Source organism: Aphelocoma coerulescens, chromosome 2 (assembly GCF_041296385.1).
Source record: "Aphelocoma coerulescens isolate FSJ_1873_10779 chromosome 2, UR_Acoe_1.0, whole genome shotgun sequence".
In the NCBI taxonomy this organism is placed as follows: Eukaryota; Metazoa; Chordata; class Aves; order Passeriformes; family Corvidae; genus Aphelocoma; species Aphelocoma coerulescens.
This window is the reverse complement of record NC_091015.1, coordinates 76,472,961-76,498,770: the sequence shown is the minus strand read 5'-3', so window position 1 is coordinate 76,498,770 and position 25,810 is coordinate 76,472,961. Positions and strand designations below refer to the sequence as shown.

At 39.5% G+C, this 25,810-nt stretch overlaps 1 protein-coding gene across 1 annotated transcript; it reads left to right on the top strand.

Moving 5' to 3' along the window:
- Positions 1-1,949: 1,949 nt before the first annotated feature.
- On the top strand, positions 1,950-16,613 carry TMEM170B (transmembrane protein 170B). Its single transcript, XM_069008103.1, has 3 exons — positions 1,950-2,537; positions 9,612-9,782; positions 13,645-16,613. Exons 1-3 carry the CDS (start codon positions 2,441-2,443, stop codon positions 13,773-13,775), a joined length of 399 nt encoding a protein of 132 aa, XP_068864204.1. The 5' UTR covers positions 1,950-2,440; the 3' UTR covers positions 13,776-16,613.
- Positions 16,614-25,810: the final 9,197 nt, after the last annotated feature.

The following is a 25,810-nucleotide window of genomic DNA, read 5'->3' as shown; positions in this document are numbered from 1 at the left end:
GATACTCACTTGACCTCTACGTGAATGTGTTTCCTGGTGTTCTACTATAAAACCTTGTGGAAGGTGTTTCAGCAGGTTCTGGACACAAGTGATTCAAAATGCATTATTCCTTGTATGGAACACAAAAAATCATCAATGTGCAGGTTGAAAAGTCACTGGGCACCAATGCAGCATTGTTTACCGATACATGCATGTTTCCATGCATGCGTCTGGCCTGTCAGATGGCCTTGCTGATATCCATCAGTAGGTTATCATAGCAGATTTATAAGATAAAATGGTCACCAAAAGTAGTCATCCTTTTTACTGTAATTTTGGTTACACCACAGTGTCCTGCAGAGTATACCTTGTTCTTGGGACATTGGTCTACAATAAAAACCAATTTAGGGGTGGGGAATTTTTTAAGGACATTTAAAAATGTTTTTTTTTTCTCAAAGTTCTGCACACAGAGGTCAAAAAGAATAAACTAGAAAAGCTGTTTTTAAACAATTCATTGTATGTTTCACATTCAAACTCAAATTATATGCTATTTTCTCACAGAGCCGTACTCCAAGTATGGACTAATTCTGTCCTAAAAATGAATCACTATTGTATAATGAAGGGAACTGTTTCCTGTAAGGCCTGAATTACACAGCTGTAAAGTGGTGGGATTGCTAGAAGAGGGAGGGAGAGGACCTTCCCTTGATCATGGAGCAGGGACCTGGTCAAGCAGCTGAGCTCTTTCTCCATCAGTGATGCCATGCTTAATCAGTCAAACCCAGAGCCCCCTAGGGAGCTGTTCCCTCTGAGTTTCTTATGGCCTGGCTTAATACTTACTTGCAGAAATGCCAAGTATTGTCAGCTGCAAAAGGCTTTGGGAGCACTCCTCTGAACCAGACATCCTAAAAAAATCTATCTGAAAAAAATCGGGTCATTGGCATCAAGCAGGATATTAGTTGATTAATCTGTTGTGGCTCTTCATCTACAAAATTGTAAATTTTGTTACGAGTTACCTTACCTCTTCAACCCTTTCCATCAAAGGATACTGACATTAAATGATGTTTACGAAGTACTATAGCAAGCACTGTTGAAGAAATGCCAGCGAGGAAGTGTGTGCACTAAATGTGGCCTAGGGATGAATATTTAAGAATGGATGGGGGATGATTGCTGGCTTCTACATCGGCAAGCACCGTACACCCTGTGCTTCGAAAGAAGCCGCGTCCAGCTTAAAGACTCAGTTACGTTATTACATAAAGAAAGCAAAGGCAGAGAATAAAGATTCGCTCGTGATTTCTGACGTTCTCTAACTTTCGGTGGCTTTAATCTGCCGCCGCACTGGCGATGGAGCTACGAGGTTCAAAGGGACAGGCAGGGACGTTCCGCAGCGTTGCCTGGATGTTGCCTCGGGATGAGAGCTCGGGATGACAGCTACTCCGCTGCGACCCGCGCTGTCACCTGAGCTCCCGCAGCTCCGGCCCTCCCGAGCAGCACCCGCCCTGTGCGCGCCGCTTCTTTCGCCCTGTCCCGTCCTGTCCGCCCAGGGCCGTGTCCCCAGACCCCGCCGAGGCAGCCGCGGGGGTGCCTCCTCCCGCGCTCTCTGGAGCTCCGTGTGCTAACGCTGTGAGCAGCGAGGTGAAAACACTGCTCTCATCAGGATTCAGATTCTGCATTTTGCTCTTCTCCGATGTTTAAATGCACACAGTAGCATCAATACCAGCTTTAATACCATGTAGTGTTATCACTTTCTTTTCCCCTTTAAATCTACCCATATGTGTATATAAATTTTAGTCAACACACTTCTTGCTAACGCAAGTTTCTTTGGGGGTCCACGACATCCCCAGTCTTCCGCGCTCTCCTTGAGTCAAATAGTGATTCCGAATTCTGGTTCTCTGTTTGGTGGGAGGAGCCCGCGCCCCCCGGCTCCTCCCGCCGCGCCTGCGCGGGGCCGCTCTCCCGCTCCCTCCGCTCCCGCTGCCGCTGCCGCTGCCCCGCTCCCGCTCCCCTCCCGCTGCTCCCTCCCCCTCCCCTCCGGCAGCGTCTGGCGCCGGGAGCCTCCCCGCTGCCGCTGCTGCTCCCGCATGGAGCCGCCCGCCTGAGGGACGGCCCGCGGCCGCCCCGCCCTCGCCCAGGTGATGCCGGTGACCGGGGTGACGATGCCGCCGGCGAGGCGGCGGTGGCCGCTGCTGATGGAGGAGGCGGAGGCGATGATGATGATGATGATGATGCTGGGCTCCGCTGCCCGGCCCTGCCCCTGAGCGTCGGGGAAGCGCCAGCGGCCGTCTCTCCTCCTCCCCCGAGATTGCCCGGCTCCCCCCGGCCGCCGCCTCCCCCACTCCGTCCTCGATGTCTCCACCGCGGCGCGGAGCTCCCTTCGCCGCCTCCCCGCCCTCTCGCTCCTCGCCGCCGCCGTCCCCCTCCCGCCCCGCGGTCCGGCGGCTGCCGGACCCCGCCCGGCGGCGGCACCATGAAGGTGGAAGCGGGGGACAACTCCATGATCAACCTGTCGGTGCAGCAAGTGCTGAGCCTGTGGGCTCACGGCACCGTCCTCCGCAGCCTCACGGGTAACGGGGCCGTGCGGGGCCGTGCGGGTGCGAGGGTGCGCTCCGCGGGGCGGGCGGGCGCTCCGTGGCTGGAGCACAATGGAGGGCGTGGGGGTGGCGGTGGTCCCCCTGTGTGCTGCGCGTACGGAGGACTGGTGTTTGTGTTCCGGAATCTCTCCGGGTGCTTGCGTGTGTGTTCTGTGAGCAGGTATATCGTGTGTGTGTGTGCGCGCCTGCTGTGGGGTCCAGGGAATCGGGAGGGGTCTGTGTGAGGCGTTGGTGTGGCTGAGGTGTGTACTCGGTGTCTGGGATGCCTGCCCCTTCAAAGGACGTGAGCGTATGGGATGTGCTCGCTCACTTTTCTATGCCCATATATAATAAAAGAAGGCTAATGGTATAGGGTGTGTGTGCATGCGAGTGAAGCGATGGGTACCTGTGCATGAGTAAAGGGTTGTAGAAAGTGTGTGCGAGTGTGTAAATATGTATGGAAGGCTGGAGTATGTTTGTGGGGATGGTTGATTGGGTTTTATTTTTTTTCCCCTTGTGGATTTATGCTCATTGGCATTTGACAGAGCTATAAAAAAACCACAACTAGAAAACCATAGAATTGAATGTGGAGAATCAGAGACTTACCTCGCTACCCCTAAGTATACCTGTGGACAATGAGAGCTGTGGGAGTGAAGGAGGTGACAGATGTTTTCTGACAAATAGTCATAATCTTAATCATCTGGGATTCTTAAAGACTGAGCTGTTACAAAAAGATTCTGTGAATCAAAATAGAGCCAGGTCCTCACCCTCTGTTAGGAGAGGGGAGCTTTGTCTGGCTTTTGGCAAGAACTGGCTTTTTTCTGCTCAGTCTCAGGCTGAAAAATGGGTGTGGACTACTGTGAGACCCAAGGCATACAGTGGAGAGGGGTATCTTCTCTTATTGTGTCCATGTGTAAAGAAAAGCATAAGCTTCCAGCTCTGAATAAGCAGGGATTGGGTGTCAATAGCAGAGATGTAACTGAGTAGTGTCTTTCTGCTCGGTGTAGGGGTATATTCAGTGGTGACAGATTAGTGGAAAATGTTGAGTAAAGGGTGTAGGTTTTAAACAGTTATGAAAATATTCTAATATTTATGGAAGAGTATTATGTCATCTTTTTGCACTCTATAGTAACCATGAATAGATATATTCTTTTTTCTTTTTTAATCTATTAAAGGTGGAAGAAGTGTGATGAAAATAGAAGTGTAGCTGAAGTTGAAGCTGTAGCAAACAGAAAGTGATCATCTTTCTTGTTCTTTTAACTTTCAGGATACATCTTAGTGTAGTAAAAAAAATTAATCTTTTCGTATTTCCCTGATCTGTGAACAGTGTGTGTCTGATGAGTAAAGTTTCCAGGTATTAGTGTGGTGACACACTAAATACAGCTCTCTTCCTGAGTAGTTACTTTAGCATACCTACTTTAAAAACTTGTACTCTTAAAGGAAAAAGTTCACAATGGATTTCACTTTGCTTTGTGCCAGACATCCTCTATAACATTTTTCTTATTAGACCATTATGCAACATAGGCATTTCTATGAAATTAAGTGCCGAGAGTAAAAATCAGCTTCTCAGTGCTTTTGCAATGAGGGGTTGCATAAGGTGTTTTTAATGTGCAATGTTTTTTCTTTTTAATTTAAAAAATATGAAAAATAATTTTTTATCCATCATAATGTTGTTGGACAATGTCACCATCAGTTGTAGTTGCAGTTTCTAAATTGGTGCTTAAATGCAGGCTGCTCTTACCGCCAAAAGCTGTTGAGTTGAATGTTCTAATGGATTGTCAACAGTCCAAAACTTGCACTGGACTTAAAAATCTTTTCCACAGGATAAAATATATTTTGATACAATCATTGATATTAACAAAAAGCTGAACTAGTTACATAAACCCTTCCTTACTACTTACCGAAGCAAACTTTGTTCAAAACCAGAAATTCTGTTGTTTTTCCTGCTAAGAAAATAGGTTTGTGAATGAGTTTATCTTCTTTGACTACTTAATCCCTTCCTTTTTGCATCTCTGTTAGCTATAAGGAGAAACTTCTCCAGAATACTGGGAAAAAAAAAATCATTAATATACTGTGTTCCATGAATATTCAAGACTGCCTTGTGTTTACTTTCGGACTTAAAGTTGTGGTCTGGACTGGACTTTTAACTTGCACAAGTTAAGATTTTTCTCCCTTAGATAAACTATATTAATTATGTTTGCACAAATAAGTTGCAAAGTTTTATCATCATCCTTCTTAAAAATATATTAATTTTCTGAAACTTTCATCAGGGTCCTGATATGAACTCCAGCCTAAGCTTCCTACCCTAATAGCTTAGTTTTGGTGGGTTCTTTTTCCTGTCAATGAGAAACGGAAAGATTATTTTTATACTGTATATGTGAACCAGGTTCAACATGAAAAAAGGAAGTCCTGTCTTTGGTACGTGGCCTCAAATACCTAGGAGACCACAGACAAGTTCAGTGCTGCCACATATGCATCACACCCTGTAACAGCTAAAGCTGCAAGCATTATTCCTTTTAGCTGAACATAGGCCCATCACCATGATATGCTTGCTTCCTACCCTCCTGACTTCTCTTGGAAGGTGGAAGTAAGGCTTTAGTAATCATGGGACAGGTGGGGTGGCTTTTACCTCACTCTTTGTTATGTCCTCCAGTAAATCCCAAGAACACCTCCTTTATATGAGCTGGTTGTGTTTTAGAGTTAAAGGTAGATCAGGGTTTACTAGAACTAGTCAGACAGTAGCTGAATTTGAACTGAAAAAGGAGAAAAAAAAATCCCACTATTAGTATCCAGTAAAATAAAAATTGTTTAAAGGCTGTTTCCACAATAAAGGACTTGGCAATATTTCTACTAATAGAAACTCCTAAGCTCCATCCTGTGCTCATTTGTTCCTGATTGTCTGGTTTGTCTTTGCCCCCTATCCTGTTACTTGAGAGGACTAGTCTGTAATTTAAGATTTAAATGCTCCTTAGCGAAGTGCTTTTTTCCCACTTAATGCAGCAAAAATGTTAGTATCTCCAAACAACAATTTGACTGTATTGTTGTTAACTTTGAAAGTATCAGTTAATAAAGTGATTAAGGACAGGACCTGGTGCTGAAGAAAAAATGTATCATGTAAAGAGCAGAGTTACGTTTGCAGGTATCATATGCTGTCACTTCATCTGAGTGCTTTGAGTTTATAAGCTACAGGAATGTAACATTACTGTTTTTTCTAATTCAAAATTTGACATGTGATACCTTGTTGACTTAAATTTGTATTTTTGTATTCCTAGTACAGGTGCTTATTGCTTGACTTACCTCTGTACCTAATAGTAGTAGGATGGGTACTGGGCTTAGAATGGAGAGAAATACTCTGTTTTGGAGTAATCCCTTTTGATTTATGACATGTTATAGGCAATCATTATTCATCTGGCAAAACAAGCTAAGAACTAGAGGAAAAGTGCTGAAGATGAAGGACTAAGGGAGATACTCCATGGTTACTGAAGCTGAGTGGCAGTAGAACAGCATATTCATATATATATAGAAAATATTTGAAAATGTTATAATTTATCTACTTTGTGTAAGATGAAACTGTTGATGGAGTGCTTCAAGTGTAGATAAGATGGAAGTGACATGAATGTTATGTTGTGTTTTGGTGACTTTAAGTAATTTGGGTACACTGAAAGGAAGCTGTGAAATTTTCTTAGAGTCAAGCAAAGGAAGCTGCAAGCGTTTTTTAGGGATGCACGCTCTATGAGGGTGTGACTAAATGCACTGAGGCTAGGTGAGTATTTGAAGCTCTCTGACAGATAGAAGTAAATCATTACCTCTGTAGCAGCAAGGTACTCTGTCTGTGCAGCTCATGTTGTCAGACAAGCCAGATAATTAGTATAGCTGCACAAAGACTGAAATTAGAATGTGCTTTTTTTGTCAGGGTAGCAAAGGTGATGGTGTACCTAAGTTTATGCTGCTTATTAGTCAGTGTTTAGGACATAAATAGTTGAGACACTTCAGTCTCACTTCCTCTTCCTTAGAGATATGGCAAGTCAATTCAGCAATTAAACTATTCAGTCATTTTTGAGCAAGTGAAGTCATGACTCTTTGTGTTCAGATGTCCACATTCTCTATTTTATAGTGGCACCTCTCGATGTTATTCCCAACCCATTCTTTGTGTCTTTCAGTATTACTCTAACACAGGGTTTTTGAGAGTCATCTCTCTTCATGATTCAGGGGCTAGATGATGTTGAATTTTACAGAACATTAATTGTATCATTCTCTGCCCTCAACATGTCAGGATGAGAATGTCTACATTGTCCTCTAGGTGTATGGAGCCTAAAATCTCCTCTAATTTGCTTGAAAGGTTGTCTCTCTCTCCTTGCCTTGTTCATCCCTGTTAAGCAACTTGGTCAGCCTCATCACTCACCCTACGAGCAGAAGTAAATAAATGAGTGTGTTGAATGAGCAGGCATAAAAAGAGTAAATAAAGGAGGATAAGAAAGGGTAACCTCCAGCCTTTCCTAGGGAAGGTGCTTGGAAGTGATTTGTCCTGTTTCAGTTCCTAAGACCTAGGTGATGTTTTAAGGAAGGGAGGTCATAGTTTAACAAAACTCCAGCTGCTTTTGTGTCAAACAAGGAATATTTCTGGATGTTTTCTAATTTCCTTTTCAATATGCCTGCTGCTTTTAAGAAGTAGAAGGAGAAAGTGTGTAGCAAAGAACTGAAGTTTGTATTTCTTTAGCCAACAGGACATTTTGGTGCTGATTCTCTTCTCAAGCCTCCTGCCCTAAATATAAAGTGAGGGGTGATGCTAATTTTCCTTGAGCCTTATTTGGAACGTAAATAAGACTGAAGATAGTTGCTCGCTGTGGAGCTATTTTGTTGTGTAAGAGTTTGTAAATATTTTTGGTTTCTTAGTTACAGGGGAGTAGTTAGCCTTCCCATAAGCTTTCATTTTCTTCTAAAAATACAGTCATCCTAGTGAGTTTTCCTAAGACTGGAAGTCATTTGTCTTCTCTACCTGATAATGGTTGACAATGCCTACAAACCCCAAATTCCTAAAATGTGATGCCTAACAAATCCTGTAGAAATTATGGGATGTGACAGTGTCAGGTTCCCACAGACTTTTTTGATCCAGATTGATTGGGTCCTAAGGTTTATTTCCCTGTTGTCAAACTGCAGGTCTGGCAGAGCTGCCAGCTTCTATATTGGTAGATCTTTGGTTAATCCTCTTGTTTATGTGCTTCCACTTGAATAAACAATGGAAACACCCAAACTGTGCTAGTAATGGACAAGGCCTGTTAGGACTGCAGGAGAGGTTCCCCTCCCACACTATCCATGAGCACAGCAGATTAGATCCCCAGTCAGTCAGTCTTAATTTTAGTGAGGGGGTTTGTGGAGTGAGTACTTGACACCCCTGCCACTGTTCCGTCGCAGTAGCTTCTGAGAATGATGAGACAATCATTTAGTGGAACAGTACCATGGTCATTATCCTTTTGCCAAAATTTTTGAGACCCATCTTGGGGCCAGGGCTGAAGGGATGGAGGATCTGAGGAGAGCTGCTCCGAGCTACCCTCAGGATGTGTGTGCATATATCCAGGAACTCAGAAGAAAATGTTACACCTTGCACTACAGCTGAAGTATTAATTGAATGTAAATTTACCACCCACTTTCCTTGCTGCTCTCTTCAAAGAGCCCTTTGGCTACTGTGATTCAGAGTTGTACGTCCTTGGGCAGGCATAGTGTTGCCATTTATGCCTGTGTGAGAGGGGAAGGGTTGAGCTACTCCCAAAGTGCTGCTAAACAAAAAGTTTAAACTCTGTATCTGTGCTATCTATATACATTTCCTACTGACTACGGACTCCCAGAGCTGTGGTTATTGTGTAGCAACATTTTTTTCTCAGCGTCTTTTCTCAGTATGTTTTGTGCTTCTCAGTGTTTTTTAAGTTAGGTAATTGGGTTGTATTTTTTTCTCAAATAGTTGGTGTGAGTCAAGCTGCATTAATACAGGCTCTCCTCATAAACAATAAGTATCTTGCTTTTGTAAGGAAGCTGGGGTTTTTGTTTTGTTCTATTTTTGAGAGGGAACTGCAGCAAAGACTAAATTAATGTCAGTGTTATGGGATTATGGAATATATATCCTAATTTGCTCAATTCTGTAATAATGCATACCTACCATAGTTGTCTTAACACAAAAGGGATTTTTTCTTTTATTTACTCACTCTTTTGAATTATAGAACGTTTTTAGAAAGTTGACACCAAGTGAGAAAGGTTCTTGAGTTATTGTGTAGCTCCGTTGATGGTTCCAGCTCTTTTCTTTGAAGGTGATCATCATGTCTGCCATTCTTCAAAGAAATGTTTGTGCTCCACACATTCTCATGATCTGATGCCCTTTTTAGTAATTTAAATAATAGTCTCTACCTCTCTCTGAAGTTCTGTACTAAGCAATCAGAAGCAAGGAGTTAGATGTGTTAAAATTACAGTGTTTTTATTTGTACCTTTGAAGCTAATTTGATGGAACATTCTATTACAGCTACTGGGTGGATCAGCTAAAGTCTTTAATCTCAGTTTTCCCCTCTGATGTTACCTGATGTTGTCTCTAATTGGTGGGCATGGGGGGGGGGGGAGGGGGCTAGGGAAATAACAAAAAATCCACACCTACCCCAAAACAAAAACTCACAACCCAAACAAACCCCAAGCTCCAACCAAGTTCTTGACTTTTTCCTCTTTCAGCCTTTGTGTCAGAGAATATTTCATTCCACAAGAAGCAGTTACAATGCTTACTAAGAAATTGCAATCAACACTATTTAAAGAAACCATTAAAGGAATTATGACCACTTGTAAAAATACATCTGAATCAAGATTTTTGCCAGAATCCTTTTTATAATTTTTGACATAATACAGCTAATCCTTTCTGATAGACTGCTGAAATGAGGAAAGAGTCTTGAGCATGTACTGATGGTGTCACATGTATCACTTTTACGATGGAAATCAGTATTGCTTTTCTCTTACTGTTGATTGCAATATTTTAAAGTTTGTTATAAAGTTCTTGTCTGAAAAACATTAACCCTTTATTTGACTGCTTTCTTTCAGAGATGTGGTACTGGGTTTTCCTGTGGGCTCTCTTCTCCTCTCTCTTTGTCCATGGTGCTGTGGGAGTATTAATGTTTGTGATGCTGCAGAGGCATAGGCAGGGGAGGCTGATCTCTGTCATTGTGGTCAGCATTGGATTTCTGGGTTCTGTAACTGGAGCAATGATAACCAGTAAGTCTGCCTTTTGTTTGTGCGTGGTGTTTTTTTGTTTTGTTTTGTTTCTTATTTTACATCTAACTTCTAAAAAGAAGAAGAAGGAAAATAAAGCCTGCATTTCTTAGTGAATTGTTAATTGTTTATTAAGGATTTTGTGATATAGAGTGACTCCTCCTTCCCCCCCCCCCAAAAAATAATTAAGCTTTGCTGATGTTCAAGGTAAAATGCTGTTTGGCAGGGGCATCTACTACAGAGTTTCTTATGGTATTAGATGAATGCCTACCACTCAGATTACATTTTTTATTTCTTGACATTGTATCCTCAGATAGGTGCAATCATTTTTTCTGTTAAAGCCGAAAGGTTCACAGAGCTATGGTTAAAAACCACACTCATGTATAGAACATTGCAGAAAGTAGGAGTATTTTATGTAGTAAAGTGCAGAAGTGTTACACCTGACCAAATATGACATGAGTAATGTTGACAAGAATGTTTTGAGACTCATCTGTCTTCATCTAGAGTTATTGGTATCAGATACTGCTTTTCCATCTTTCCCAAGAAATTCCTTTATCTGTGTCAGCACTGAAATATGGGCCATAAAACCTGTAGGACACTTCATTCTTTGGTTTTATCATATCCAGCTATGTTTATCAAACTTATAAATAGACTACGGTAGCTTTCCCAAGCAAGCAGGAACATGCTGAGGGGGGAAAAGTAGTGAATGTTATTTTTGCAGGAAAGAAGCATGTACTTCATTGTCTGAAGCAATGCTGGTAAGGACTTCTCAGCATCAAAATCCATGTGTTAAATGGTGCCTGTGTTAACTGAGCAGTAGTTTCTGGCTCAAAATCTTCAGTGTTGCAGAAAAGATGGCCTAACTTGAAAGGTCTCTGAGGGTAAGGAACTCTAAATCTATCAACCACCATATAGTCTGAAGGCAAAACTTCCCACCTTTCATTCTGGTTTTCCCGTGTTCTGCCCAGATTATCAGAATAGTGGTATCACTGTCAGCTTTGGACACATTCATAGAGGATTTGTGACAGATTATTTCTTATTGCTACTGAAAGTCCTTCCTGGCTATTGTTTTACAAGGTTAAATAAAAATGCAAATGTCAGGAGGAGTTTCACTAAGACTTTCCTCAAAGGGTTGTTTTAATTGCTACAGTTTTGTCAGCTTAGAATTTCCACCATTTAACACAGTAAAGTTCAGTTGGGTTTTGGGGTTTTTTTTGCTAAGTTGGAACTAGTTGAGTGCCTTATGTTATATGTTACGCTGATTTTTGTCTTAGGCTTAAAATGGCAGTGGCCTGTTACAAAGTCAACCATGCATGAGCATTTCTGAAGAACTGAAGTTGGGAAACGTGGTGTTGAAAGATTCAAGCAGAGACTTTCACAACTTTCTGTGATGGGGAGGTTTCAGGATCAGTGTCTCTCAAGCGAAAGTACTTTGTGTCTTTTATCTTTGCATAAAAAGAGGAGCAACACAGTTGTATTTTTGGCATACAGTTTTGCAGGTCAAAACATTTAACACATAAGCAGTCCTGTTTGTGTGCATATTCATCTGAGAATTTATCTAAGCCTAGACTGTAGACTTGTTATGCTGTTCCCAAAGGTTTTGCACAGAGCATTGCAACTTGCTTAGCCAAGTACTTTTACCTTCAAGTATTTTCTGTTTCTGGCCAGAACTGGCTTGTTTCATACTGAAAGAAATTCTGCAGGGAGCTTCTGAAGGCAAATTACTGTGATCAAGTATTAAAGAGGATTTTTAATAGCTATTGTGTTGCAAACTGGGAGATGTGAGTTGAAATACCAGCTGTTTGGATATGTCTGGTCCAGTGCTTAAGAAATTGAAATAGCAAACTGACTTCAATTTCCACTTTGTATTTCCAGTCTTCTGCATTGTTTGTGTAGGTGAATGAAGTCAGTATAGACTACTGCACAATATAAGTTTAATTTTGCTCAGGGAGATCTTTCAAACTTTTCTGCTGTTCTGGGATCTTTTTACCAGCATATGGAAAAGCAGGAGACTCCTCCATTTTTAAGGTTTGAAAAATCATGGAAATCAATGGTTATTAGAAAAGGTATTGAAAAATTAACAAAACCAAACAAAACTGCAAAACAATAACCAAAAAAGCCCCACCAAGCCAAACAAGAATATATAAATACCAGGCAGCTTAAGGCAAGGATTTTAGCTGTATTTCATCCAGAAGGGTCTGTTTTTCCTCCTTTTCCCCAGCACACTCCTTTTTGGTGACATATTCTTATTTCCCTTGTTGGCAGCCTATTGTACACACTTTTGGCTCTACACCAGCTGTTGTATTGCACACTGCTATTTGTGTAATAATACATAATTCCCAAACTACCAAATTTTTATTGTTTTATTCTGGATACTTCCCAGAGTATCTCAGTGTTTGCTCAAGAAGCCCAACATTTCTGTTCATGATCTAGTAGTGACAATTCTGGTATACATTTTTGGCCACTTTGAATTCGCTTTGAAAATATAATTTTAATGTTAGTAGTGGGCTCAATCTAAAGGATCTCTTTCAGTTTTTGACAGCAGCTAGCCAAGGAACAAATGGAAAAGCTTATGCAAGGTAGCTGAGTGAAATACCATAAGGCTACCCTTCTGGTGAAATATTTCAGACAAAATATGCTTTACAGAACATGTTTTTTTTTAAAAACAGTAATAAAAATAGATGAACCCAAAAATTACCTAACAGCGTGATTAATAGTGTTTGTAAAGTACTGTTATGGCCACAATCATTAGTGAGTTCTACTTTTCCTAAAGACACTGTAAGAATTGGGTGTTGCTTTTTGAAGATGTCAGATGATTCAGATGCTGGTTGTACTTTCAGCAAATCTGTTGGGACTCAATGTATTTCTGTGTCACAAATGGATTTTGATCACTCCAGCAGACTATTCCTATGAGTGACTTTGCAATAGCAAAAAAACCCACCTTTTTTTTAACTCTTGCATATTATTTTTAAAAATTGTGATGACTTTCCAGTTCTCTTTGAGCCTGAAAAAGCCTCTGTGATCTCTGAAGGCATTTAATTATGACTAGATTGCACCTAAGATGATACATACTGAAGGTCTACAATTAAGTTTTGGGTTTGGTTTTGGTTGATCCTGGCCTCTTGATACTATATTTCAAATTTGAATTTGCACACAACTGTACAAGGAAAATGGTCTGTTGCAGGTTTTTTTATTTTTTTTTTTAATGTGCTATAGCCCAAAATCTAATTGTATTGGTTAGAAATTTCCTCTCATAGACGTTCATGGATAACACTGCAGTATTTTGACCTTTTTCATGTTTTGCTGGATTTGCTAAACAATTGTTAACAATTAAGTAGTTTAATAAAAACTACTTATATAATAATAAACTCATATAATATGACCAGTTTATTCAGGTGAAATATTAAATGAACCTGGTAAATGTGTGTTTACAATTGTTTTGTTGACACCAGCAGCTTTATTGTTCTTGTCTTCTCCCTGCCTACACAAACACTATTAAACCACACTTCAGACTTGGTCAATTTTTAGAGGATTGCTTTGCTACCTTTTCAAACTGGCACAAGGCACAAAAAATGTTTTAAAAATATATCTGAAGATGTCTACAGGGAGACAACAAGATTTAATTTTCTTAAATCAAACTGATGATGGAAAAGTTGATCTGGTTCAATTGGGAAAATCATTCCTGAAGCATATACGTAACTATAAAAACACAAGCAAGGCTGGTAACTGTGTAATGCCATGAAGTAATACAGTGTTTGGTGATGTTCTATAAATAGCTGATGCATAGACAGAGTAAATAATTTGTCACATATTTCAACCTTGGCTTTTTCTGCGATTTGATCATTGTTTTCCTTGTGATTCTTAGGTGCTGCAGTAGCCGGAATTTACAGAGTAGCAGGAAAGAATATGGCTCCCCTAGAAGCTCTTGTCTTTGGCGTTGGACAGACAGTACTGACGTTAATTATCTCATTTTCAAGAATTCTTGCAACGCTTTGAGACTTATGTAGAAAGGGGGAGACAAAAATCTTTAACCTGAAGAGAAGCTTCCTGAGAGTGGATTCATCCGCTTATGGACTCGAATTCTAGTGCAAGAGAAAGGAAGCTATGTGGAAAGTGCACTGCAAATCTCGAGGCTCAGTCAAATGAACAGGCTGTCCTCTAGTGTTGGAACTGCAGCACTCCTGCACTGCGCCTTACGTGCCTCCGTCATGGGCAAGGGGGAGATCCCTGTGTGCCAAGTGGAGATGGAGCACCTCGAGCAGCTGCCAGGCAGGTCCATGCTTGGTGATGGGATCACTGTCCTGAACACATTGTCATGAAACAGGGGGGCTGTCCTGAAAGTTGCTCTGTGTGCCAGACTTGGGGTTTAATTCTGAGCAGGTGGCTGGGTAAGCTCTGGAATGTAGAAGAATTCTGTGAATGTGCACAATTCTCCTTGAATTCAGGTGAAATAGCAAAAGAACTGACTTTTGTGTATTAGCAGAATCTCTCTGAATGCTGAATATTCTTGTTCAGTATTCAAAACAACTGCTAGATCTGTTTTAAAATGTAGATGAATTTTGATGGGGTTTAAGAACCACAGCTTTAACAACCCTATATAATTAGCACTATGTGAAGAATGGCTCGTGGCAGTTTTCTTCTTTGGCACATTTCTTTGTGATTTTAGCACGTCAGAAATCAGGAGTTTAAGGAGCCTGTATGAAGGTTACTAAGTACAATCTTGTGTATGCACAAACAAATTCAAATCAATGTTTTTCCTCTAACTTATTTTGTCTTAAACATACAGATGGTTACCAGCCCTTCTGCAAACCTCAGGAAGGGTACTTGTTGCAAATAAACTCCCTATATTTAATTAAGCATGGGTAGGACCCTTACCCCTACATGTATTCTGTAAGGAACATGCAAATATAACAAACTCTCAGAGAACACACCTATGGGGAAAAGGGAGAGGGGTAACAATATGATGTGTTGGTTTTCTACTGAACAAAAATACTAAGTTTAATAAAATAGTTACCATACTCCAAAAATTTGTAAGTGGGGCAGCACTAATGTATTTACTACCTTGTTTCTGAACACTTTGTATCTTTGGAAAGGTTAAGATGCCTGGAACTTTCAAAGACTTAGCTTTCAGTAGTTTGTGCTTTTCTAGTTTAAAAGGGACAGAGTGGTGTTGTGCATGTGAAGTGTCTTAAATGTGAGTGTTTGAAGTAAAGAGAAATTTTAATTCTAATGAACTAATTATTTATGAAATACCGAATTTAAAGGGCATAAAGTTCTGTGAAGAGTAAGGAATCTTTTACATCTTTTCTCAACTGAATGCTTTTCAGCAGTTGTCTCTTAATGCTTGACAGGGGGAGTAAATCACTCAAAGGTTCTGCTGTTACAATGTCAAAAAGACATTCAGGACTGTTGCAAACACTGGCACCTACTGCACAGCTAAAAGAATACGTTTAAAATATAACTTGCAATCCAGTCATTGCTTAGTGCTTCAAAATATAATGAATTAACCTGTCTGCCTTTACCTTATTCCACATACATTTCCTTAAAGTGCTAAGAATGCTAATATTATCTGTTTTCTTTAAAAGCATTAAAGTCTTGTTTGGAAAATGTACAAAGTTATGGGCTTTGCAGGGAACAAGTTAAAATATAGGTTTATAAACATTTTCAGTGTTATTTTTACTTTTAATTGCTTTAAAAATGTGGCTGAATACATATACTCTCACTGGTTTTGAATGTCTTCAAAAACTTATTTTTTGTGGTTTGTTTTTGTGTCTTGTGTCTTTTACTTTCTGCTTATACTTTTTGGCACACAACCATTGCACTTTAGTTGACAATGAAATTAAGGTATCTGTAAAAAGCAATTGAAACTCCTCTCCATTGTCTTGAATTGTGAGAAAACTGGTTTCAGGTATTTAAGTTAAATTGAATAATAAAATAATTGAAGATATTTCTCCTAATGTGCCTTCTTACATATGTGTTATGGGGAGAGTATTTAGAAAAATTTGTCACATCTTCATTCTTGTTCTATTTTGATTGTTTCTAATGAATTTGGTTACTTGATACAGTGTCTTGTTCAACAGACTTTAAAACTTTTATTTGATAACCTGGAAATGCTTGTCTGGGTCAAAACCAACCATATGATGAAGCACTGTATTCAGTAATTTAGGTTGTCTCATGCCTTTAACTCACACCGAAACTTATTCACAGGTTCCAAATTTCCTTGAACATCTCAATTCTTATTTTTTATAGGAGGCTATTATGCTGCCACTGGTCAATGGCTTGCTGTCTTTCACTAAGTTAAACTACAGCAGACTGCTGCTAACTGATGAGATACATATGCTTGTATTGATGAACTTCATTCTTCATTTTAATTACTGTGCCAACGAAATTGTTGCCACTGTAACTTTCCCCCTTGGACAAGGAGGCATCTTTGCAGGTTTTAAGGTACCTTTTTCCAAATAATTTTTATTGCATAGGTTGCTTGTATTCCTTTTTAAAACGTTGTCATGTGCATAGTTGTCTCTGCATTATATAGCGTTATTGCCTGGCAGCAAGGGAGAGGCAGATAATATAATGCTTAAGTGACTTAACAGGGACAAGGCTTTATTTGACAGAAGTTTGTTTTCAGCTGTTTCTTGTGAGGAATTTATGATGATAAAAAGCTTGTCTGTGAAGTATTCTTTGATCACAGAATGAACATACTGCCTAGTAACTCCAGCAGTGAGAGAAAGTGTAAGTGGCCTTATGTCTGCGAAACTTGGAACTTTCATTCCACATCCCTAGAAACAGCATTGTTAAGCATAAGGTGCTTTAGTCAGTGTGTGTGTATATAAATGTGTGTGTATATATATCTATTTATATATATATAGGTGTGTGTATATATATATATATGAAAGAATTGTGGCTTTGTGGAGTGTTTTATACCTGACACGCTAACAGCTGAGATAGCTTTTCCAAGAAAAAATAAAACTGCTTTAGATAGCCTTCCCCTCCTCCTGCCCCCTTCAATCAGGCTACAAAGATATCTTGTGTGTGAATGGCACTGATGGTGCCCTGGTTCCCCTTGGACAATACAGTGTTGTCCACACAGGACGTCTTAGCACTATCTTCGATCAGCTCTGCCTGTCTCTGCATTGTATCACTGGGCACATTCTGCACTGTGCACAACAAATAATGTGTTGACACAGTTTAATATTTGGGAGAAGGGGGAGTACTGAATGTAGTATTTAATGTGGAAAAGCTATTGCTTTCTTAGAAGCTGCTGCTCTCAAAGGTTTAAACATTCCACACACTTTCAGTTTATCAGTATGATCATAGACTCATAGAATACCAGGTTGGAGGGGACCTCAAGGATGACCTGGTCCAACATTTCCTGTCAATAGAATGGTCCAGACAAGGTAGCCCAGCACCCTGACCAGCCAAGTTTTTAAAGTGCCTGGGGAATCCAACACTTCCCTGGGGAGATTGTTCCAATGGCATTATTCCAGTGTCCAACTAGAATATCACAAAGTAATTTGCACACATGACCCCTCATCTTTTCCATGTGACTCCTTGTAAAAAGGGAGTCTCTTCTTTGTAGGTACCCGATAAAAATTGGAATATGGTGATAAAGTCTCCCTTAAGCCTTCTTTTCTCAAGTCTGAACCAACCCAGTTCTCTGCCTTTCCTCATATGTCAGGCTTCCCAGGCCTTTGATTATCCCTCTGGCCCTTCTCTGGACCCTCTCCAGCCTGTCCATGGTTTTGTGGGTTTTTTTGCATAGCAGGGACCAAAACTGAACACAGAGAACCCAGGTGTGGCTTGACAAGTGCTGAGTGAGATAATGATGATTTTATCTCTGCTGGTGATGAAGTCCATTATTTATTTCAATGATCTCATTGGCTTTCTTTGCCATAACAGCACACTGCTCACTCACATCGAGCTGCTTGTTCACCAGGACCCCCAGATCCCTTTCCCCAGAGCTGCTTCTCAGACAGGTCCATCCCAGCCTGTGCTGCACTCCTGGATTATGTTTTGCCAAGTGCAATATCTTACCCTTGTCCTTGTTGAACTTCTTAAAGTTTTCTGTACACCCTATCAATGTCCTTTTAGTTCTCAATATGTATTTTTCTGCTTTTCCATCTCTGGTACACTTCTCTTCCGGCTTTGAGCAGACTCAGAGGTTCACAGTTAAGCCAAGGAGGTCTCTTTCTCTGCCTCTTTCCTGACCTTAAAGGTGATAAACTGTTTCAGTGTTTCCAGGAGACTTGGTGAAAAACTCCCAGCACCTACTTGCTTCTTTATCCTCCATGGCATCCCTTCCAAGTGGGCTCTGAGCATAATGAAGTTTGCTCTTCTAAATCTAAAATGTTTGTTTTAACACTGACCTTCAGTGTGCTCAGCAGGATCCCACTACTGTGATCATGGCAGCCAAGGTTATCACTGATTGGGATTTTACAAAGCTGGCTTCCTCAGCTTGTGAGTAGTAAGTCCAGCAGTGCCTCACTCTTGATTGGTGCATCTAACATCTGTATTCCAAATATGTCCTCCACATATTCCAGGAACTTGATGGATAACATGTGGGCTGCTGTGTTGTTCTTCCAAGTGTCTAGGTAGCCAAAATCACCCATAGAATGAGGTTCTGTTGACCCAAAGCTTTCTTAAGTGAACCAAGTATTGTTTAATTGGTGTTACTTCCTTGGTTTGAAGGTCAGTAGCATATGCCTACTTGGAGATTCCCCTTGGAGATGACCCCTTTGGCCTTGACTCAGGCATTCCATAGAGCTTCTGCAATCTCTTGGTGATCATCAGTACACATACACTGGAGGTGGTTGGTCTTCTGGCTCTCATCTTGGGAAGCAGCTAAGGAACATTTGTCACTGCTCAGGTTGGCCTGGCATTCCCCAGATGGAAAAAAAATGTTTTAATTCAAAACCCACAGCTATATTTCAGGAAAAAAACCTTCCAAATAATTATTTTCTTTAATTTTCTGGGGAATTTTGAGTTTATGAAACTAAGCTCTGTACTGTGGCTAGCCATGATTTGTTGGTGACATTTTTTTGAAGAAACCAATAATTTAACCAGTTTTGAACACCCAACATGGTTCTGGTTTTGTCTAAAGTAGCTTTCTATTTTTGAAGTACACTGTTTTGATTTTGAGAAAGGGAATAGTGTTTCCCTCTCAACATATTGTATATTGATATTTATTTTGCTTACAATTTGTATTTGAATTCTGTTGTGGGGGGCACATATATAATGCCGTTTGAGCAGAAACAAATGGAGTCTAAGTCCTAAGAACTATAAGAAGTGATGTAATTGTTGTTTTCTGTTTTAATGTATGTATTTCATGCACGAGGCATATTCTAATAATGCCTTACCTGCATTAAATCTAAGTATTTATATAATGAGCGTATTAAACCCCTTGTTTTTGTGCACAGCCATCCAACATCACACATGTGTAATTCCAGATAAATAGACACAATAGTAGTGCTTGGTGTAGTGCATTGTGGATTAATCAGTTAGCCCCCTCTCCCCCCCCAATAAGTATGTGACTCTAATAAGACCTAGAAATGCAATTGTGAACGTGAGAATTTTTTTCAGTCGCTCTTCTGTTCCTAGAAATAGGTTTTTTCATCACATGTGTACTTCAGTTAAGGGGAAGAATGTGAAGATTAGGTCACAGTTGTCATCCTAACAACCAATCTAATTCCTAGCAATTTGAGAGAAAAGGAAATTCTAAATATTTTCACAAATTATGATGGATTATTACATACATAAAAATACTAAAGCATAACCTTTTTTCAGAGTTATCAGAATTTAACATACAATTACATCAGCATATTGATAGGATACCTTTTGAACTATTACTTCTTTTACTTTACTTCTCTAGATTGGGAGCAGCCCAAGGTGGAAAGACTATTTAAATCCTCAGCTGCTGCTTCAGAAGGAATAAATGTTCTTTGAGTACAAATGAATTTAGCAGAGCTGAACATTTGTATTGGGCTAAAGGTCAAATATTTGGTCACATGTTGGTCACCACCATCAAAACCTTTAAGGTCGGTGGGAAAAGTATTCTGTACTGTTACAGCAGCAACATCTTCATCTGGTTTGCATTAATTTGCATATGTAACTGCACATAATTTTGGGTAAATGAAGTTATCATAGAAAGTAGAATTCAACCTGACTACATACTTTTGATATCCTAAAACTGTGACAGGTTATATCCTGACAGCATGCTGTTTCCCACAGTTCTGCCTGAAGTTACACATGAAATTCAGTTTGTGCATTAATTCTAAATGTAATCACAAGGACATCTCAAAGCCTGCAAAGATGTGTTACTGCTTAGGGTATTCTCCCAGTGTAGCAGGGTATAAAAACAATTACGCTCTAAAACAATGATCTGAAGAAGTATTTTCTTTCAGGAACAGACATTTTTTCACTTCTGATTGTTCATCTTGTAGTTACTGAAGACTTTAGGAAGTTACTGCATGAATCCTACCAGGATTTGACAGTTGTTGAAGGGAATGGATAGTACATCCTTTTGTGCTTCTTCTGTGGACTGGAAAACACCAACTGTAAGGCAAATACTGAAGAGACATTTTCAATAAAATAAACAATACTTGTTTAATACAAATGGCATTCCTTTTGATTTGAGACCTAAATTTCGAGGTTTACTTGAGATATTTAGTACCAACATTGTCAAATGCATTCTGGATTATCAATCAATATAAGGTATATGGGAGCTAAAAATCTAAAACCTTTTAAAATTACTTGGCTAGAGGCTTTACTTGTTTGAAATGTGCCTAGATTTTATACAGGGAATGAAGTTCTGAAGGTCCTTAATATTTTGGGTGTTTTAGAGGATAATCTGGTATCTATGTAACTAAACTTTTGACTGTGACAATATATGGAATAGCACACAATTCTTCAGAAGTGCTTACAGAAACCGCTAAGAATAAATACCTGTTTTACAGTTAGAGAAAGGCTACAGTATTTAACATCTGCATTGATAACTTAAACAGTTGTACTATAAGCTTTACAAATGTAAGTATTATAACCATTTGGATTTAGCTGAGCAAATAAGAGGAGAGGAAAATGGGAATTTGAAAATTTTTAGAAATGACAAAGGTAAAAATACTCATCAGTCCACTGACAAACTTGTGTTCCTTCAGTACAGCTTTTCATCAAGCATGACTTAAACAGTAGAACATTGTTGGTATCTCACCATAAACTGTCTTGTTGATAGAATGCATTCTTCAAACTTATGTTAGAAATAGATGTTCATATCTTCACTTTATGAAGCTACCTAAGCTAAATTGTTGTGACCTAGGCATTGTTATGAAGCTCAAAGATAGCAACAACAGTGATGGAGAAGAGTGATTTAACATTTGGTTGATTTATGCTTTGTACAGGACTATATCATGGTGTGCAAAAGGTACTTGTTTTGAGCTGTGGATGTACTGCATGCTCATGTAATAGTTTAGCTCCAGTTAAAAAAGGGGTGGCATTTAAGCTGTAAATACTGTATACTACTATATTTCGTTTTTTAAACAACTTTTTTATTTCCCTGTTTGTGTACAGTTCTCTATGTACATGTAAAAAACCTTAAAACAAACAACCCACGACATTTTGAGAAACTTTTGTAGTTATCTTTTGCATTTTAGTTGTGTTAACAATCAAAATATGTGCATTCAGCTGTCTCTTCAGTTTGAAGTTTTCATTGCATGTGTTCAGGTTCTTTGTAAAACAGCAATAACAGTTGCACAATATTTAAAGTAAAACATTCTTCTGCACAATTTCCACTTCCATTCTTTAGAATACAGATACAGTGGAGCACTTGTCCAGTTGTAAGATTTAAAGAATCTAAGTAGTTATTTATTTCTCTTTTCTTTTTAGTGGTAGGAAATGTCTCATAGTAGCTTATAAACAGAATTTGCAAGTTAAACATGATTTCCCATGCTCATTTATTTGACTAAAATTTTCTGTTAGAATATTTTCAAAAACTTTCTGTAGCTTATTGCATGTTCTTCTAAGTAATGACAAAGCTATGTGTCAACCTCTGTATGAAGTACCCTGATAACACAAGTTTTGCATTTTGTGAATCTGGTTGAAAGGTACAGATGTACACATAAAATAAAGCTGAAATTAGTAATTAAATGATGTACATTCTTGTAGACTATAGTGGTGTGTTCCTGCAAATTGTCTTAATTCTGATTTATAGATAGAAAAAACCCTTGGTGGGACCTGTGTTAGCACAAGACTGAAGTGTGTTGTGGGCAATACCTTCATTTCTCCGTTGTTTCCATATACTGTTTTATAAACTATGGCCTCTGTTTCTTATAGTTAAACTTTAGCATGTGGAAAAAAAAAATGCCTGAGCAAATGAAGCATTTGTAAATGGCTAATTACAGCAGAAACTGAGACAACTGCTTCTGTGAATATAATGAGGATTTGTTTGTGCAACTGGGTGTATGCAGTTTAGAAAACAAATTGGTTGCAGAAATGAGAACCAGATTGATATAGTTCATCAGGTTTTCACAAGGGAAAGCTGTTTGGGAAAAATATGCTTAGTCAACATGATGTAAATGTTTTTATGGGTTTTTTGTTGTCATTGACCTGCTGAGGTATATAGCTGCTATTTGTTCCTGCTTTTGTCCCATGTACTTAATTTTTAAGGAAGTCTAATTCACCATGAGTGTACTAGTCACTAGCTCTTGGAGATGCCATCTTGACAGAGTATAGTGTAAGCTTTGTATTGTTTATTTTAAAGAAAAAGAAGTTTTATTTTGCTATATATTTTCTTAAATAATCTGTCTGGGAACATTCACTAGTAAATCTGTGTGTCTTCCATGCAGACTGAAAGTACTGCTTTTGGAGATGGCATTGCAGGAGCTGGCTTATGAAGAGCTTAAGGGGCTTTAGCAAGTATACAACTAGATTGCTGTCTCAAAGTAGTTGTGGGTTGTGGGGTTTTTTGTTTGTTTGGGTATTTTTTTTTTTGGGTGTGCATTTGAAGTTTGGGGTTTGGGTTGTTTTTTGTTTTTTTTTTTAATTTGTAAGTTAAAGTTGCTTTCAAGATGAGTTTTTACTGTGAGTGATGGAGGTACAAAAAGGGAAATAAATCTAGAGAAAAGGATTCAAAATACCTGAATCTCCTGATTGTAAAGTCTGGAGGAACTTGTGTAAGGCACAATGCAATTCTGTGCAGAAGTATCAGCTTCCAGAGTAACTGCCAGAAGCAAGCAGCTACTTTGATTTTGCACCCTGCGTGGGGTACCTGCCTCTGCAGAACAGCTGGGTACCCTCGGGGTCTGCCTCTGAACGCAGCAGGGATGTTCCACTGCCGCCCTGCTCCCTGGCTGCCTGCCCTGGACCGCCGCAGGCACATCTGTGAAATCTGAGCCGTGTCCCCAGCGGGAGCCAGGGGACAGCAGGAGCTGAGAGCACGAGAGCTGCTCCAAGGTAAGTCATGTCTGTGCCCAAACTGGAGCCCTCGTTCTGGGAAGAGCAACGTCCAAATGCTATTTCCAGTATCCCACAACGGCTCATTCACAATTGAATTTTTTTTCCTTCCTAAAAAGTAAGATGGGTGTATTTTTAAGACCCATACTCTCCTAAAGAACAGATTTTCTTGTTTTCTGAGAAGCTTAGTTTCAGGGAATGGTGTTAAGCATTACACTGCTTAACAGTTACATTGCTTCACAGAAAGGTTTTTAAATCAGCTTCACTCTCCCTGACACATGAGAGAAATAGTATGTCAGCTTTAAAGTACCAAAAGTAATTAACCTGGTGAGTTGGATGTGACCAGAGTAAAACTGTGTTAAAATAGTCTACATATTATATCATATATATCTACAAACATATATGTAAATATATAGACATGTAAATATGTATATCCATATTTAACTGAGCTTCTCATACTGGCTTTACTTTGTAAATGGTGGTGGGGTCTACCTTTTCTTTTAGGAGTATTTGTTATTTTTCAAGTATTCGTAGTAAGCTTGGGCACAGAAATACATTGTAGGTGAAGCTTGTTCAACTGTAAAATATGATACAAGTTTAAATTTTTTGGAGAGCATGAAGAAAATTTTTATTTCAAGTATGTTCCTTTTGTCCAAATAAATTACGGCATGTGTCAGCCCAACTCTGTTGATGGATAATAGAACAACACTGATTACTGACATTCCAGGCACGATAGATATTGGCACTATCAGGGGTTTTTAAAATTGTTAAAAGCTGACTGAAAATATTATTGTAGAATAGGAGCTTGAAATGTTATCAGTAGAAGGGGAGCCAGAGTAATCAGTAGTCTGAGCATATAGCTTCCTATTTAACATGGAGTTTATCCCAACACAACTGTTTCAGAACCAGATGAAGCTGTCCCTTTGCACAGTTCCTGACTATCAGCTGAGCAGCACCTTTGTACTGTGGTTGCATTTTACTTTAGAGCTGCTAAAAGCTGTCTTAAGAGCTGCTTAAACTGTCCCTGGTGCTATTTAAAAAAAATAATTAAATTATGGTGCCTCAAAAAAGAATGTTTCTAATGTCTGCACTATTTGTTCTCTCTTTAGTGTTGGAGCAGTTACAGATAATGGATGCCTTTCCATTTCCAAACCTTGCTGGGCACAGCTTCTGCTTTTAGTATAATTCCAAGTACCTTCCCTCATTAGAGGTTATTTGTTATTCAACCCTGGAGGAGGTGTGCAGCCCTGCTCCTAGCACTGCACAGCCTTAGTCCCTGACTGTTCCCCTCTTGTGCTGGCATGCATGCACAGGACCTACACTATAGAGGCTCTAACTAAGTGTAAGACTGTAGAAAACATTGATCTAAAGGCAGGATGGAAAGTGCAAGGAAATAGCATTGTTCAGCATGCTAAAACGATAGGGTTAACTTTTCAAAAAAAGTCAAAATTAGGCCTGTTATCACATAGCCAAGTAACTTGAGTGATAAAGTGTAATGATGCTTGAGAAGTCAGTCACTCTGCCAGACAGAGACATGACAGGCCCATTGGATGTGAGTGAAAATGCCCTGATAGAATACCTTGAAATAAAAGCTTGGATGGGGAAGCAGAACAATAGATGAGGTGGCCAAGACTAGGATCTTTGTAGTGTGTGAAAGGGAGAAAGAAAAGATGTATTTCTCAAAAAAGGGTGAAAGGATGCTGCAAAAGCAAGAAGGGAGGCAGCATGAGCTTCTTCTGGAAGACTAGAAGAGTTTTATTATTCTGAATATAAAAAGGTAGATATCCACATCAGAGATCATGCCTCAAGTTTAGCATTTTTAATTATGGCAGTGCTGTACAGGAAGGGAAAGAGAACAGTGAGGTATGAAAGAAAGGAACAATGTGTTGTGCTGGAAGAATTAAAGACAGATTCCAGACAGTCTTCATACTTCACCCAGCTCTCCTTCAGAGTCAGGTGCTGCACAAAGATACACACCCAGGGCTGTTTCCCTCATATAGAAGGAGCACTTCTGCTTTCTTGTAGTTCTTATTCTGTGTTTTTTTGGGATCTCACCAGTTTAGAAAACTTCGTGCCTCTATTGACTAATGCCAAAATAATTAATTAAAAGCCTGTTCAGGTTCAAGTAATACTTAAGTTATTTTTATCTGAATTGTTACGTTGGGGAGTATTAGAACAAATTCTTTGCCACATTGGTTTTCCACAAATATAAGAAAATGTTTTTCTTGATAGTTTTTAAAACAAGCAAACAAAAAGAACCAGTGAAGTACTACATAGTTCACTGTGACAGATCGTATGCTCTGAATTTTTTCGTAATCCTGAGGAAATATATAATCCTTACTTTAGAGGATAGTTGTAAAAGAGTTGGATGGTTTGTTTCTCAGACACCAAGAGTTTTTAGGCAAACCCCCTGCAAAGCAGAAGTTCTGTCACTAGGTGGTGATCTTGGCCTGTTCATGATTTCTCTTCCTTCTCCTTCCTATCCCCTTTCCTCCCATGCTGCACCTCCAGCTAATGACCAAAGCAATAATCCTGATTTAATGCTGCTTCTGAATATTATGGCTACAAATGTAAAGAATCTTTGCATGTAA

Excerpts from the sequence above, each read along its gene's own strand:
- TMEM170B (XM_069008103.1), top strand. The coding sequence starts at position 2,441 with ATGAAGGTGGAAGCGGGGGACAACTCCATGATCAACCTGTCGGTGCAG. Across the intron at positions 2,538-9,611 it reads CGTCCTCCGCAGCCTCACGG|AGATGTGGTACTGGGTTTTC; the intron begins GTAACGGGGCCG and ends GCTTTCTTTCAG. Across the intron at positions 9,783-13,644 it reads AACTGGAGCAATGATAACCA|GTGCTGCAGTAGCCGGAATT; the intron begins GTAAGTCTGCCT and ends TGTGATTCTTAG.